The sequence below is a fragment of the Equus asinus genome, chromosome 17 (genome assembly GCF_041296235.1).
Source record: "Equus asinus isolate D_3611 breed Donkey chromosome 17, EquAss-T2T_v2, whole genome shotgun sequence".
Lineage (NCBI taxonomy): Eukaryota > Metazoa > Chordata > Mammalia > Perissodactyla > Equidae > Equus > Equus asinus.
In genome coordinates, this window is record NC_091806.1 from 1053369 (window position 1) to 1069801 (window position 16433).

At 61.8% G+C, this 16433-nt stretch overlaps 2 protein-coding genes across 4 annotated transcripts in view; one reads left to right on the forward strand and one right to left on the reverse strand.

Annotated features, from left to right (window-relative positions):
• The window catches only part of NAT10 (N-acetyltransferase 10), a 45004-nt gene extending 42005 nt beyond the window's left edge, over nucleotides 1-2999 (forward strand). Inside the window, exon 30 of the mRNA XM_014851067.3 lies at nucleotides 920-2999. The gene's annotated coding sequence lies outside the window, so the exon portion shown is untranslated. The remainder of the gene's footprint in view (nucleotides 1-919) is intronic.
• Nucleotides 1-16433, reverse strand: part of ABTB2 (ankyrin repeat and BTB domain containing 2) — a 168184-nt gene that overhangs the window by 2762 nt on the left and 148989 nt on the right. For all 3 annotated transcript variants that reach the window (XM_014851069.3, XM_070487510.1, XM_070487511.1), the window contains 12 exons: nucleotides 15795-15960; nucleotides 13063-13152; nucleotides 12438-12539; nucleotides 10510-10606; nucleotides 10131-10266; nucleotides 8212-8441; nucleotides 6819-6997; nucleotides 6274-6379; nucleotides 5935-6037; nucleotides 5345-5435; nucleotides 1042-1110; nucleotides 296-409 (listed from right to left, as the gene is read on the reverse strand). In XM_014851069.3, coding sequence (XP_014706555.1) covers nucleotides 296-409; nucleotides 1042-1110; nucleotides 5345-5435; nucleotides 5935-6037; nucleotides 6274-6379; nucleotides 6819-6997; nucleotides 8212-8441; nucleotides 10131-10266; nucleotides 10510-10606; nucleotides 12438-12539; nucleotides 13063-13152; nucleotides 15795-15960 — 1483 coding nt within the window. The remainder of the gene's footprint in view (nucleotides 1-295; nucleotides 410-1041; nucleotides 1111-5344; nucleotides 5436-5934; nucleotides 6038-6273; nucleotides 6380-6818; nucleotides 6998-8211; nucleotides 8442-10130; nucleotides 10267-10509; nucleotides 10607-12437; nucleotides 12540-13062; nucleotides 13153-15794; nucleotides 15961-16433) is intronic.

Sequence of the window (16433 nt, forward strand, 5' to 3'; positions counted from 1 at the left end):
GACAGAGACACCTGCTGAGACGGGGACGATTCTGGAGGACAGGCTGAGGGGCAAGTCAAGCAAGCCTGTGGAGTTGATTGACTCAGAGGCTCAGCCATTTGGCCTGGTTGCACAGCCCCATAGAGCACAGCTGGAATATAACTGGGATCCGCCTGGCCGGGAGCTGTGTGCTACCCCAGGGACAGCAATAGCCCCGGGCTGCAGAGGCAGTTACTAACCCTCCACTGCCCTTCAAGCTGCCAGGCCACAGCCCTGAGGCAGCGAGGCCTGGGTGGAGCAGAGTGCCGGCCCTCACCTTAGCATACTTGTAGGTGTTCACAGCACTCTCCACGCTGAGCGTCTGGGAGCACAGGATCTCGCAGTGCCTCTGCAGGGCGTCCAGCTGGAACAAGCTGGCAGCTGACAGCAGCTGGTGGGGCGGCAAAGGCGGCCTTGGGTATGCAGGCCAGGCCCGGGCCCAGGCATCACGGAACAGGCAGCTGCCTCCTCCCACCCCAGGGGCCCTGCCCACCCCTGCAGGTCAAGTCTGATGGCCTTGATTCATCTCCAGCTTGGCCATCGGGGTATTTGCTGGGACAGCTTGGGAGGCACAGGATGGATGACAGATGCTGGTTGGGATTTCTGACCTCGGGATGGCTTTATCAGTAAGCTACACACTGTCTACACAACCTTCCAGCCAGGTGCACGGCCAGCAGCAGGTCGGGTTTCTAAGCAGTGACAGCTAAGTGGGCGGTCCAGGCGCCTTCTGCTCCTCCTGGGCTGCCCATCCACCCGGGGACCCCTTTCTAACTCTCTGGGCCGGGTGCAGGGGGCAGGAGTCCCAGTCTCTCGGAGGGGCCCCTCCTATCACCCGAAGAGAAGGAACCCGCAGGGAATGGGAGGTCCTCATGGGGGCCACCTTTCCCCCTTGCCTCTCCAGATGCTGTTTCTGAGAGCAGGGTGAAGACCTGCGCACGAATCAGGCTGGAGACAGGCGTGGAGTGAACGGGGAGATGCAGTGGTGGGGTACGGCTCCCCTCCCGCGCCAGACAAGAGCCTCACCTCCAGGACGTCGGTCGTGGGGATGTCCATGGACTCCGTCCCTCCATAGTACAGGTACTGCATCATGAGCTGCAGCAGGAAGAGGCCCCGGGTGAGCGCCAACGGAGCTGCAGTGCCCAGGCCTCCCCAGCCCCTGGCCATGTGTGTGTAGATCCCACAACTCTCGCTCATGCTGAGACTCAAACGTTTATGTCTTCCCGGAGTGCAGCCTCTAGCAGTTAACTCCAAGATTCTCTCTCCCGACTTCTGTGTGAATGACAAGTTCCTCCCACGGCATGGTTTCAAGTCGAGCCTCATGACAGCCCCGGGAGCCCAGGAGGAGAGATACCATTCACAACGGGGGAAACTGAGGCCCAAGGAGGGAAGCTGATGGGGCCCAAGTCCCTCGGGTCTCCTGACTCCCACACCAGAGCACTTCTGGCACACCCGCACCACCCTGTCATTTCCTCTTTGACCTACAGTCTGAATATGGGGCCGGGAGGGAGGGAGGTGGGGCTTTGAGGCGCCGACAGTCCTGGCTACTCTCAGAAGCCCACCTCAGACTTCCTCTCCATGCTGGGACTCCAAGGTGGAGGTGAGAGCCAGACCCCAGCTCCTGCTGGATTCGCTCCTTGGAAAGAAAGCAGAGCCACGGGGTCTGCTCCAGAGGTCACCTTGCTGACGCCCAGACCCGCCTGGGGCTCTGGGGAGCAGAGGGCTCTGGGGTATCAGACTAAGTGGCCTTGGAGCAGGGGATCACGTCCAGTTCTGCTGAGGTCTAAGTTACAAACTCCGCCATCACGCTGGAGCCTGGGGAGGCTCCCAGGTGGAAAAAGAAAAACGATTCTCCCTGGTTGGCTGAAGAAATGGCCCCAGCAAGGAGCTGGCCAGCGTATAAATAAACACGCTGCAGCCACACAGTTGGGCTCTGTCAGGCCCGGGCCCAGGCAGGAGCAGCAGAGGGTCTAGGGTAAGGAGCCCAAGCTCGGGGCACAGGAGCTAGGAGAGGAGCTGAGAGATGGCCCAGGGCCGGCCGGCGACATCAGGCCCTCCCCACCGAGGACTGGGCTCCCATGGGCCTTCTGCAGCCCCTGTGGGAACTCCTGCTGTAATCTGAACAACCACAATCACAGCATGTGTCCTCCAGTCCCTCTAGGCGCTGTGCACCTTGGCGGGCCACACCTGGGTTCCTCTGCTGTCCCCACGCTGGGCGCTGAGTGGGTGCTCGGCCCACCACCAGCTGTAGATGTTTAAGGTGGAGGACCCTCACCCAGGGCTCTGCTAAGGGCTGGCCTTGGGTGTGGGCCAGGAGACACCAGAACCTGCAACCCCTTCCTGGGCGGACAGTGGCCTCCCGCTGCATTTCTGGGGCTGGTTTTGGCAAGGTCCAGCAGCTACAGCATGTGGCTCTCCTTGAGGTCGTCTGAATGCATGTGAGTCCACAGAAGTCAGGCGAGAATTGCTCCCTGGGTGCCTGGCTGGCAGGCAGAGGTAGATTAATTTGGCAAAGCCTGACAGTTCCCAGGCAGGATGGGCTCGTCTGCCCCCACAGCAGGCAGCCGGCGGGGCTGGGCACCCAGGGGGCTGGGTGCAGAGGCAGCAGCGTTTGCTTCCACCCTGGGTAGGCCACCAGGAAACCAACTGTGGGACGCCACAGACACTGCAGGGACAGGACAGGGGACAAAAGCCATGTCAGAAAGGCACGGCTTTCCCCCGGGTTTAGTCGGCTGTGACCGTGGCGAGTGTCTACACCCGTGCTGTCTGACGCAGCAGCTACTTGCTGCATGTGGCTTCTGAGCATTTGAGATGTGATGGGTCTGAACTGAGATGTGCTATGAGTGTCAAATACACACTGGAGTTCAAACACTTAAGATGAAAAAAGAAAGTAGAATATTTCATTAATTTTTGTATATTCATATGTTGAAACCATAAGATTTTGGTTACACTGGGTTAAATATATTAAAATTAATTCCACCTGCTTCTTTTTACTTTTCATGTGGCTACTAGGAAAAGTTAAGTTACACATGTGGCTCGCTTTCTCTACTGGGCAACACTGCTTGGACCTGCTCCTTCCTCCAGAAGACAAAGGTCGTGACGACCCCTCCCAGTGCTGAGAGCCCACAGGTACCGGGGGGCTGCTCTGATGCCTCCGGCTGTTAGGGAACCCTGCCCTGGGCGGCCAGCTTCACGCTGACCTGACCCCTCCAAGGCCCAGAAGGCAGGAGCCGACGTGCAGAGGCACCATCTGAAGTGGTAGTCCCCCGTGACGGCGGAGTTCTGCCCCAGAGAACCCACGGCCAAGGCCAGTGGCTACCATCGCCCAGGCCCATGCGTGCCACGGATGTCAGCCTGTTGTCCCTGTCTACCTCCTAACAACCCTGAGAAGTCATCAAAGCTGGTTGACTGTCCTGGCCTGGGGACCCCCCTGCCCTGGTGAGCAAATACAGACTTGATGGGCAGCTACACGGCAGTGGCCACCCACGTGTCCTGCCTCGACTCCCAGCCAATCCCTGCTGCCCCTCCCGCACCGCCTCCTGTGTCTGACCCCAGCACACTCCAGCTCACCTGGACTTTGGCTTCTTAGTCAAACAAGTTTCTAGAGCTGCCCTCCCCACAGTGAGTCTGGCTCAAGGGACAGGAAGGAGGGAAGGGGAGATACTCCCACCCCTCTGTTGCCCCTGCCAGATGCTGGGCCTCACTCCCATCCCGTTGTCAGTCACAGAGTCCTACCCACTCTCCCCTCATACACTCCCCTCCATCCCGCTGCCGCTACCTGGTCAACATCGTCATCAGCTGGATTTCTCAACAGCCTCCTAACTGGTCCCCTGCCTGCAGTCAGGCCCCCTCCAATCCCTTCCTCACCTCCCAGAGTGACCTTTGTACAGGCAAACTTGATCCTCCCCCACATCCTAGGTTTGCATCCTGGCTCTATCACTTCCCAGCTGTGTGACCCTGGGGAAGTTACTCAACTTCTCTGTGCCTCTGACTCCTCCTCTACCAAGAGGGGATGATGATATACCTATGCCTCCCGAGACTTTCCTGTGAAGCATAACTGAGGACAGAGACACAGCACTTGGAGTCATGCTGTCTCAGTGTCAGTGACGACGACTATTCTGTAGCTGTTCGGGTTAAAGCACTTCACGCTGTGGCTCCTTGGGGCAGCTCAGACTCATTTCTGGAGGTTCTTCTGACCCGCTGCCTGGACCAGGCCGGAGGGCGTCCTTGACCATGCTGTGGTCTCTGGCTTTGGGGCTTGGCACACGCCATTCCCTCTGCCTGGGACTCCTGACAACGGGCGAGCTGCCCTGCTCCTTGAGAGCCCAGGAGACTTCCCTCCTCCTCCCCACTCTGGGCTAGACGCCCCTCTCCTGCATCCCAGGGCCTCCCCGACCCCACCCACCCCGTGGCTTCATAATCCTGCCCCCAGAGGACGGGCCCCTGTCCCGTGCACTGCCGTCTCCACAGCTCCTGGAAATGGCCACGTGCTAGACCAGCACTAGAGCGAGACGGGAGAGGACCGAGCCAGTGCAGACGGCAGCTTCTCGTGCTTCTCAGACTCAGATCTCTCCCATCAGGTCACAAACCCATCCTGCGCAGGGCCAGCTCCTGCGCCTACACACCGGCTGCCTCGTGGCCTCAGCTCCTAAGGCTCACCCCTGCAGCCTGGGGCCCCACAGTCACCACTTCCCAGACAGCAGCTCTCCAATGGGCTCAGCTGAGATCCCAGCCATGCTCCTCCTCCAGACCTTGCGGCCACGGCTGGCAGCCGGGCCTCAGAAGTTTCCATTATGCAACCTCTGATGTCCTCCAAAGCCTGGAGATCACAAGACCTGACCTTGACCTTCCACGCCCAGGATGGGCTCATCTCGGCCTCTTCTGCTTGGCCGCCATGGCTGGTCCAACATGGGACAAGTGACACGACCCACACCAGGGCTCCACAAACCACGTGCACACTTCCCACCCGGAGTCTCATAGACGCGGGAGGTCGGGTGGGATGAGGGTCTGCATTTCCAATAGGTGCTCAGGCAGCACCCCTGTTGCCGGGAGCTTGCTCCGAGGAACGAGGGCTCACACACGTGTGTGGTGTGTGCCTGTCCTCGCACGTCTGTGAGTCCAGCCAGCAGCTGGAGCTCAGGAGCCGCAGGCCACAAGAGAACAGCTACTCTGCCTGGGAGACCCGGACATGCCAGCCCGACCGTTGATCCCGCAGAAAACAGGGGCACTGGGATGGACGGGAAGGGAGGATGGACGCACAGCTTCCCGGCAGCCCAGACAGGCAGAGCCCGGCGGCACGGCCGAGGCGTGCGGGCGCCACCCCACACACCTGGAAGATGTGGTACTTCATGTCGCTGATCTCGATGGTTTTGCTGTTGTCGCCGTCGTGTTCCGATTTATTCGTCATCAGCGTCTTGAACCTGGACCAAAGGAAAAGGAACAAGGCAGGTCTTGAATGCGACCTTCGCTCTACAACTGTGCCGCAATGGCACCATCCGTCACCTGGCCCACCCCCAGGAGATGGAGCATTTAAAAATTACCGCCGTGCTCCTAAAATAATTCTTGGCAAGTGACGTTTTACGTGGTCGGGGCTGACGGCTGGGCTGAGCCCCGTTCTGTCCCCGCTGCCCCCAGAGGAATGACCGTGACGCCTGTGGCCGGAAGATTGACCCTTCGTCCCAGAATATTTGTTTTCTAATCATCCAAAGCAGTAACTCGACCAGAAAGAATGCACTCAGAGCTCCTCCTGGAGAGCCTGGCTCCGCGCTGCTGTCCACGCCCCGGTGCAGGGGGGCTCTGCTGCCAGCGACCACGCTCTGAGGGCAGGGCTCCTCCCCAGCACGTCACTGTCCCCTCATGTGAACCAAGCCCCCCCCCACCCCCGGGGCTGGGACTCCGTGACCCAAGGAGGCCACCCACCTGTTGGAAGCTGTCACCAGCAGGACTTTGTGTGCATAGAACAGCTTGCCTTCCACCAGGAAGGTCACGTCTGACATCTCCTTGTTGTTCAAAAAGTGTGGGTCTGCCAGGAGGGAAGAGAGCAGGGCGGTGACCGGCAAGCCCCCTCGGGTTCTCTGACGTGTGCTGAGGTGTGTGAAGGGGGCAGGGGGATACGAAGGTGAGAAGCAGAGAAACTGAGGCCAGGGCCTTGGCGCTTGGCAATGGGAAAGGAAGACCAAGATGAGAGGGAGAGAAAGAGGAGGAAAGATGGGCGGGGGATCTGGAAAGTGTGGGTGGCGGGTGGGGACAGGCCCTCACCGAGTCTGGCCGGCAGGGTCTTCCGGATCTCGGGAATGCTGGGGATGGGCGTGCTGCCGTAGCAGTGTGTGAAGATGGCAGCCAGCTGCTGGATGACTGAGTCATTCTGGGGGGAGGCAGAGAGAGGGCCTGTGAGCCCGCGCCCGCCGCGGTGTGTGTGTCCAGCCACAGCCGTGTCAGGCTAACTTCAGGAGTCCAGGCCAGGATGAGCGCAGCTGCTGCCTTCTGCTCCTGCCGGGTGTGGCTCCGCAGGAGAGGCCAGTTCCTGCATCACCGATTCCCCACGTTGCTCTTCTGGCCAGGCCCCAGCCCGGACACACCCACAGCCTCTGCCCTCTGCAGCAGACAGCACGAGTCCAGGGGTGGGGGGGGCGTCCACCTGTGTGTGGGGCGGTGCCTGCGTCCGTCCGTGTGTGGGGAATGTCCCTGCGTCTGTCTGCCTGTGTGTTAGTCTATGTGTCCATCGTGTGGTCTGGGTCAGGGCTGTTGGCTCTGGAACCCAGCGCTCTCGGACCAGGGGTGGGGACCTGCCTGGCGACACTCACTTTGCTGGTCTTGAGGATGTCGAACATGAGCTGCAAGCCCTCGGTCACCAGCTCCTCGTTGTACTCCTCCTCCTTGATGGAGCTGAAGTCCCGCAGGAGGCTCTGCACCACCGAGTACCGTGACTGGGAGAAGGAGGTCCTCAGAGACTCGATCCACACGTGCAGCTTCCAGGGGACACCTGGGCCCAGGCAGGGGAGGGGCGGGCCGTCATTCTCCTGAGTCCTGGTCCCATTCCTGCACGCAGCCTAACGAAGGCCTCGTGAGAGGTCGGAGGGGCTCCAGGCCCTCATCAGACAAGGGGAGGGAGCCCAAGCTCTTTGTCCCAGCACCCACACTGGCCCCACGGCTCGCCGGGCCTGGAATTACTGGCTGGGAGGGCCCATTAATTATGGGCAGTGGCCAGGTGGACTTGGATGCCTAGAAAATATGCAGGGCGCTCAAGGACAGGTGGCCCCCATGCCTATGCCATCACGGAGGGCTTCACCAGCACCCAGGTCACCGGTCGTCAGCGCACGTCCAGTGCACGTATTACTGTTTACCAGCTCCCTGGAGCGTGTCAGTGGGGACACAGAGCAATTTAAAACTACTCTGTGAAGGCTGCGACCAAAACGAGTTGTGTTCCTGGTAATTAGAGAGAGAGCGTCTCACCCCCAGCCTCACTGTGGATTAAGAAAAAGGACCGGTGGCATTCCCCACCAGACGTGATGACATGGGTTAGCATCCTCGGTTGGCCGACTGTAGGTGGGAGTGACATCCCATTTTACAGTGGGGAACACTGAGGCTGATGTGCGAGAAGGTCACGTGGCCTCTTGCTGTCTTGGCCCAGGACTAGGTGCTGTCGTCGTGGCCCCCGTCATAGTAATGCAGCGACCACCAGGCACTGAGCGCTCGCCGGGAGCCAGCACTGGCCCTGGCCTTCACGTGACTCCACATTCTTAGGTGAGGATCATCCGCGCCAGCAGAGGTGGCACAGCCAGGGTCCCAGCAGGTCTGTCTGTCTGTCTGACTAGCCTTCCTGGAGGAGAGGAGGAGTCCACAGACTCACAGACCAGGGGAGGGCAAGGGGTTGGCCGAGCGGCAGAGAGCATCGAGCCGACGGGAAGTGCTGACTCAGAGCCACAGAGGCCCCCAGTGCTAAGCATCCCAGGGCTGTGGCCGGGGGACGAGGGCCTGAGGGCACAGGGCTAAGGCCGCAGCCTTGAGACGCGTCCCTGCTGAGGACTGCCTGAGGCTCAGGCGTCTCCAGTCCCGGCCGTCGGCCGCCCGGCCTGGGCAGACCGAGCTCCACGCCATGCCCAGCCGTGCCCAGCCGCCCCGCCACCCCGGCCCTTCTCTGGCCTATGGAAGAGCAGCAGGAGGCGCGCGTGGACACGCAGATGCGCGGGCCCTCACCCAGCGTCCTCAGCTCCATGGTGATGTCCACGTAGCCGTGCTCCGCGCTGTGGTACATGGCTTCCTGCAGGGCCTTCGTGCGGGGCCGGCTCAGGCGCACGGGCCCCTCGCTGCCGCTGCCCTGGCTGGTCGTGCCGCCCTCCTCAACGCCCTCGGCCAGGATCTCCTCCAGGGACAGCACATCTGCTTTGGCCTGCTGCGGCTGCGTCAGGAGCTTCCTCAGGACGTTCCTGCGGGCCGAGGGATGAGGAGGCGGTGCCTGAGGTCCCCGCCACAGACGGTGTCCACTCAAGCTGCCCTGCAGTGCCCCATGGCCCAGACGAGCTGCTACGGAGCATCTGTGGGCACACAGCACTCGTGGTCTTCCCCTCCCAGGCAGGCTGGGCCAGGGCTCCCAGCGCCCCCACTCGACACCTGGGGGAGGAGGGGAGGGTATGGGGCACCCCCTCCCTCTGCCGTCCTGGCACTGCCGAGAAGTCATGGGCTTTGGGGCCAAGTGTGCCCTGCCATCCTGGCTGTGTGACCTCAGACAGGTTGTTCTGCCTCTCTGAGCCCTGAGGGCTTCATCGTCTGTCGGACAGGGCGTCAGCATCATCCTCTCCCGGGGGTAATGTGAGGCCAATGTGCTGGCATTGAATGCAGAGCCTGATACACAGCAGCCCTCCTAACAGCAGCCAACTTTACACACGTGACAGTGTCTGAAACACCGGACAGGCTGATACTCACGTGTTCCCCTCCCTTCCACTAAGCGTGAAGTGGGGTGCCGGTTGCATAGAATTCACTCTTACATACGACGGTGCCAGTGTTAGACTAGGCGGAGCACGTCGTTTACCGCTGTGTTGAAACCCACCCACAGGGCATGAACACGTCTTGCTCAAGGTCACAGGGGGCAGGAGTGCAGACTCAGACGTAGGACTTCCGGCCCACGTCCCAGGCTCTTTCTGTCACATCCTGTGGCCTGAGGCTTTGGGATGGCTGCAGCCTGGGTGGCCCAAAGGCCACCTGGGGGCCAGGCCCCTCCCCACTCTGTGATGGAGGCCAGGCTGTGCCAGGGAGCCAAGTTTGTGGCCCAGAGCCTCCCTGAGGGACCGGGGTCACCCCCACGGGGTCAGGCAGCTGTAGCTTTGCCAGCTCCACAGGTCATGGAGCCCCAGCTTGTGGCGGGCGCTGGCGTGTGAGGGTGAGCCGGCCGCCGTGCCTGCTCCAGAGGGGATGGAGAAGCAGAGCAGCAGACAGGCCGCCTCCAGGCAGGGTGCCGCGGCCGCCCAGCGGAGCCGGCCACCTGAGGCCGGTGCAGGCTGGGCAGAAGGTGCGGCAGGCCCCCGCAGGAGTGCAGTGGCTGTGGGCCGGCCCTTCTCCGCCTTCCACTAACCGCCTCCGCGTCTCCTGCCCCGCGACCGCCTCACGGCTCCGGGCCATCCGCTGCCCCCTCACACCCCTGGGCAGGCCTGGCCCCACAAAGCCGGGTCCACCATCTGCTCTTGGAACGGGATGTGATTTCCCGCAGAGCCGCCGGGAGCTTCCCGGCAGAGCCAGATTCTCTGTGGAAGGCCCTGGAGTGCCAAGGCCACGGTGGCACGGAGCCGCCGAGCCACCAAGCCGAGCCGGGCCGGTGCAGAGTAGAGTCTTACGGGAAACGGGAGAGGCTGCCCTGGGCATCAGGAGACCCCGGCCAGTCCCAGGTCTGCAAGGAGCTGTGGGGCCTCCATGGGACCGGCCCTCAGCGTCTCCAGGCCCTCCAACCTCTGGGGCCCCTGTGCGAGGGGAGGACCTGCCTCTCTTTCTGGCTGGCTCGCCCGCAAGCCCTCCATCTCTGGAAAGATCTGTAGGCCTAGCTCGTCTGCTCCCCGTTGGGGAATCGAGGCTCCGAGAGCCTGTTTCATGCCCACATCACACGGGCAGGCCGCCTGGGTGGGTACCTGTGGCCGTGGGCAGCCGAGTGGCTGAAGCAGTTCATATCCTCGTGGAGGGAGGAGGCCATGCCGTTGGCTTCGAGTATGCTGAGAAGGGGGTCAGCGCCTCGGCTCAGCAACAAGCTGACCAGCTCATAGTTCCCTAAAAGAAAGGCAGGCGGAGGGTGCTGACACCATCCACACCACTGTGCCCCTCTGCTGGTCCCGCCTGTGCGCCGAGCTCAGCAGAAACACTGATGGATGTGGCCAGGGGCCCCCCAAACAGCCTGGAAGGAGGGTTTCAAGGCTCCCGCAGGGGTCTGAGTGTGTGGCCAAATGTCTAGAACAGGCCCACCAACCTGGGTGACACTGCGGGGAAGGGCAGGCAGAGCCTGTGGGTACCTACCAGCTGCAGAGGCCAGCTGCAGGGGCGTCTCCGCGTAGCTGTCCTCGCCACCGTTCACCGCCGAGCCCTCCACGTGGGCACCAGCGTCCAGCAGCAACTGCCAGGGCACAGGGGGGACACGTCAGTGTGCAGGAGGGCCTGGCATGTGCACAGGAGAGGCCTCATGGGACCAGCCTTTAGCCTCCTCCAGGCCGCTGACCAACACCCAGCTCCCCCAGGCAGCCCCAGAACCAGAACTTTAGAACCCCCCGGTGACCCTCAGGGCTCCGAGTTTCTAGAATCATCACCTCCACTCTTGTGGCCTTGGACCCAGCCCCTAAGCTGTGGGGACCTCTGAGCTTTTTCTCTCTTTCAAATGCTTTCCCACAAACTAAGTGCAGTGACCTGGAGATGAGCGGAACAGAAAGTATTGCCCCCCCCGCAATCTACTGGGGGAAACTGAGGCTCTGGGAGGCAGCAGAGGTCATGGGGAAGGCACAGGTGTTAGAATCAGAAAGAGTTGAGGGCCAGTGCTGGCCGCCAGCAGGTGAGTGACAGAGGGCAGGCACCTGGCCTCTGCGAGCCCCAGTCTCCCCTCTGGGAAATGGGAAGAGGCCTGCCTCGCAGCATTGCTGGGACTGTGGGGGACGCTGCCCCACTCCACGGGGCTCCAGGACTCGCAGCTCCCTGGGTCCTCACCAGAGGGCGTCGATGGGCACCCCCGGCTGGGAGCAGACCTCACTGTCGGTGACTCAGGCCCCCCTTCCAGCAGGGGCCTCGCCAGGGCACGGAGGGGCAGGGCTGACACCCCGGGCGGCTCGGGGGCAGGGTGCTGTCTGCCCCGTCCCAACAGGCGCCTTTCAGCTCCTCCCTGGCCGGTGGCGGGAGAGCTATCTTCCATCCCTCCCAGGCTTCTGAAGACCAGAGCCTCCTCAGAGCACGCGAGTGGCAATCCAGGGGCCCCCGCCCTCAGCCCGACGCCAGGCGTGGGGGCCAGTTGCCCTCTCGGCCTCCCTCCAGTGCGTGGGGAGTGGGGGAGCGGTCGGCCAGGAACCCCGTGCAGACAGCATGCCAGGGAGGCAGAGGTGGGGGCACCAGGCCAGGCCGGCGCCGCGCAGCCCTGCAGGCCGCCGCGGCTGGGTGTGAATTGGCTCGGGTCCTGAAGACGGCAGTCACCGAAAAGCAGGCTGACACAGCAGCCTGCCGGGTGACCACCATCTCTCGAGTCACTACTGTAGGCCAGGGCTGTGCTGACAGCGAGGAGTCAGCCGGACACGACCCCGCCCTGGGAGGACCACAATCTAGCGGACGGCAAGGGCGCTAGCCCAGCTCCCAGGAAGGAGGGCCACAGTTCTCTAGAACAGGAGTCCGGGAGTCGAGGGGCAGTGTGGCCAGCGCCCCAGCTGGGCTGGACACTGCTCTCCGACGGCTTCCACTTCTAGGCCTGATCCCTGCCCTCGTGCCAGCACAGCCAGCTGGGCCAAGGTGGGCCCGACATGGCGTGGCTCACCCGGTGAGCCATGCCCATCCGAGTCCTCTCTCAGGACCCGGGGGACGGAGAGACTGAGCCTGTCGATGGGGAGGGCAGAACAGGAAGGACACAGCGACGCCAAGCTGGCTCCACGGGGAGCTCATGGAGCAGAAGCCGAGGGTCAGATGGGCGCTTGCAGGAGAGAAGACTCGGCACGTTCACACAGATTCCAGCATGCCCTGAGACTCGCCGACAGACACAGAGGTGCCAGCCAGCCTGGCACTGCGGGCACCTAACGTCCCACACGTGTCTGCACTGATGCCCTCTCTGTGCAGTGAACCAGGTGGGCCAGCCTTAAGCAGCGCCTCTGCCATCTCTGATTCCAGGCAGCCGCTCACTCAGGCGAGACTGGGGCTACGCTTGGGGCCCAGTCCACCTGGCAATCCGAGGGCACACTGTGCACCCGGCAGGAGCTCACCTGGACTACAGAGATGTGTCCATGCAGCACAGCAAACGTCAGCGGCGTCCAGTGCCGGCTGTCGGGGTGAATGGAGGGATGCCTGGGAGAGCTGCTGGGAACCTGCAACACCATGAACCGCCAGTGAGGGACACAGGCTGCTGAGCTAAGCAGGCACCCTGCAGGGAGGGTGACCAGGAGTCCACTCAAGTGCTTTCTGCAGTGAACTAGTAATGTCTGCCTCGAGCGCCACGTGGAAAAGGCTCAGAGGATGTTCAGTTAGCAATGTCTGCCCTGAGCAGAGACATGGCACAGAGGGAACACTTTCTGCCTCAGAGCGAGAAGTATCTGGGATGGCAGGGACGGCTGGAGTTAGGCTGGTAAAGAGGAACGGTGTTATGGTAACAGAATCACGGCCATTCTCTCCATTCAACTCCCCCTCAGCTCACTTCCTCTCAGAGAGAAAGCCCAAATCTTGAGGAAGAATCCTCTTTGCTACCTGTGATCTCCAGGCATGTCACAGCTCTAGCCCTCGGAGCCACATCTACCCAGTTGTCCACAACAGTGCACGCAGCTCGGCTGACGGAGACCCTGGGGCTTCTCTTGCTGGGTTGGGGCCAAGGTGCAGCTCGTTGGGCCCACTCACCTGGATGTCCAGGTTTGCTCCAGCATCAATCAACATCTGGACCATCGCTTCGTCCCCAGCAGCACAGGCGTACATCAGCGGCGTCATACCCTACGTGAATCAAACACAGACGCTACACCGTCTGGAAACAGAGCACGGGACGCGTATCCCACAGGCCTGGTCCCCAGCCCACTCCACCCGGCCGCTCATCCTGAGCAACCCTGTGCCTTGTGCTCGGCCAGGCGGCCCTCCTAGGCCCCGTGGACAGACGACACCAGAAGGATGAGCAGGGACATCTCCATGAGCACCGCAGGACACGAGGTGAGGAGCACAGGCCCCACAGCCAGACTCAGTCAAAGAACACCTCTGCACGGGAGCTGTGCACTTGATTCAAGTCACTGCACCTCTCTGTGCCTCAGTGTCTTCATCTGTACAACGGGAAGAACAGTATCTCCCTCGCAGGACTGTTGTAGAGTATGAGTTACTCTGTACACGGGGCTCAGTGCGGAGGAAGCTCGCCTTAAGAGCTAATTAGTTAGAATACCCGACAACTCTGTCGCCGACATCACGTCTCACGGCCACATCCTCACCCACGGTGTGAAGTCCCTTAGCTGCACTCTCTCATTTCAGCACCTAAGACCCTACTGGGGAGGCCCATCATTCCCATTTTACAGATGAGGAGCAGAGACAGGGGTTAACTTGCCAAGGCCAGACGACGAGCGAGAAGCAGCAGTGGGACAGAAGCCAGGCGCCCTGAGCAGCGATGCTCGCCTTCGAGGGGCTCCGGAGGGAGGAGGGTCTGACTTGACCGTCTCTCGTGACTGGGTGTCAGCTTTTCTGAAAGCGGGCCCAGGCCCTCCCGGAGGTTAGGTGGGCGGTCCCGGGGGCTGCCTCCTGCCGGGAGCCCTCCTCCGTGGCCAGGAGCAGCAAGGCAGCGCGGAAGGCGTTACTCCGCAGCTGGATGCTGGGGCGCGTGTGTCTGGAGCCCTGCAGTGTTATTTATTAGGTTGTTTGTGTATAGACAAGATCTCCTTACCTCATCAAGCCTTGTCTCATGCCCAGAGATAAGGAAACGGCCTGAGACTGACCCTGGGAGAGGACCGCTGGCCAGAGAGCCCTGCGGACACGAGGCGAGGAGCAGGCAGGGCCTGGCTCTTGGAGGAGAGCCGCTGCCACCGAGAGAGCGTGTGACTGCTCATCCCCCTGCTCACGCCTGACTGCTCTTCTCGCCACACATCTGGACACAATTCGGAGTTTAAACCAGGCTGCGAGCCTAGGAGGAGAACTGCTCCTCCCTGCTGGCCCCGTGCGCACCCAGGGACATAAGGAGTCTGGTCAACAGCTGCAGGGACGCCATCGTCACCAGCACACGGGCCACAAGGCGAGAATGTGCATTTAGTGAGCACCGCCTGTGTGCCAGCGGCAAAGTCTCACAAGAACTTGTGGGGCGGGGACTACCATCCTCCGTGTTGGAGGCAGGGAAACTGAGGCTCAGAGAGGTAGAGTAGCCAGTCTGAGATTGCACAGCTATGATGTGGCAGACTAAAACCCAGGTCTGTCTACAGCAAAGGCCACGGGCTCCACCCCTGTGCCACCGAGGATGGAGAGCCCTCCCCCAGGATGAAGGCTCCTGCACAGCCCAGGGACCTGAGCTGACAGAGGTGCCTCTGCCACCCAGCCTGTCACAGCTCTGCAGCAGCCCCCTCAGCCTTGCGGCCCCCCATCCCTGCACGCGCCCCCTGGCCTCAGCTCACACGCCCCGGGAGGAGGCCTGTGAAGCCCGCTCTGGCCGCGTGGTCCCCGGGCGCTTCCTCACGCCCTGCAGGGCGCTGTCCCCATACGCGGGAGCGCTCCCTAACCCGCAGTTGTCTTCTGTGCCCCAGCCTGCTATGTGGGCTCGTAAACCACAGCGCCATCGCCCACCGCGAGTCCTCACAAAACAGCGCCCGATGAACAAACCGGACATCCTGCAGCGGCCAAAAGCCCGGGTCAGGCTACCCGGGTCCTCCCAATGCAGCTCTGCTCCCCGCTGGTGGGGTGACCCCAGGGAAACCAACGTCTCTGAGCTCAGCTTCCTCAAGCCAACACTCGGCTAATGACAGCAGCTATGTCACAGGGCTGCTGGCAGGGCCGAGCGCGCACCTGTGCACGGCGCTTAGAGCGTGGCCTGGGCATTGCAAGTGTGACGCGACGGCGGCCGCTCCAGCGAGACACACAAAGCAAGCAGAAGACTCAAGTCAAACTACGCACAACTGTAAATCGCCTCCCACATGTCCCGTTCTGGCTTCCTCCTACTCCTGAGCACTTCTCTGTGTTTCACGTGCTCACGTTTCTCAGCATCTGTGCCCCGCTGGGACGCCCACCCCTTGAAGGCGGGGTCTCTGCGGCCGGCGCGGTGCAGGCCCACACGATGCTCTCCTACAAGTCTTAGCGACCGTTATCCACAGCCTGAGGTCAAGCAGGTTCCTCTGGCCTCTTCCTAGCCCTGCACCATCTGGGACAGTCTCCAGCCTTCCAGGGAGGGGAAGCAGCTCCCCGTTACAGAGGTTTTCCATGGGGTCCTAGGGAAGCTTTCAAGCTGACACCCCACCTGGAACAGGCAGGGCAGAATTCAGGAGGCAGCCCTCCTCTTAGAAGCACAGAGCTGAGCAGGTCTCACGTTTGGGACGGGAAGGGCCCTGCCACCAACTCCGGCAGTCACGAATCCCCGATTTAGGTCCCTAAGCCTGACGAGCGGAGCTCTCAGGACATACCTGGTCATCCATGGTGTTAACCCCGTCCGGGCCCAGGGCCTCAATTGCCTGGTTGATGAGGTCCGTCCTGCCGCAGCTGAGCATGCGGAAGCCCAGGTCCTGGTGGAATCTCTCGGCGGCCGCTCGGGCATCCAGCCTCCGGAAGGAACTGGAACAGCACTCAGGCCTGCGCAGGAGAGACCCGGGTGTGTGAGTGTGGCTGTGTGGGGACCCCTTCTGCTGGGACGCTGCCTCTCCACGGGACGCGACACATCTGTGAGAGGCGGACATGTGGCGTGAGCACGGTGTGGGGGGAAGGACTGGGAACTTCTATCTGATCAGCTGGCCTTGTCACGTTCAGTGACATGAAGAGCACACACTTCTGATCTACAAACACGTGAAGACGGTCTCTGAGCTCCTGGGAGCTGTCAAATGTCAGGAAACAAAGTCCCGTCTACAATAATCCATCGGGGTCTGCCCCAGGAGGAGAGGCTCTGGCCGGGGTTCAGGCCACAGCGCTTGGTTGTACACTTTCTGCCTGGAGAAGGCCACGCTCAGTCTAAAGAACACCACTGCAGCCAAGTTCCAGCTCTTGGCTCTGCATCGTCTCCCCTTGTGGCCTCCTGGTGAGGCCCAGAAGTTCAGGAGAGATGGTGGAGA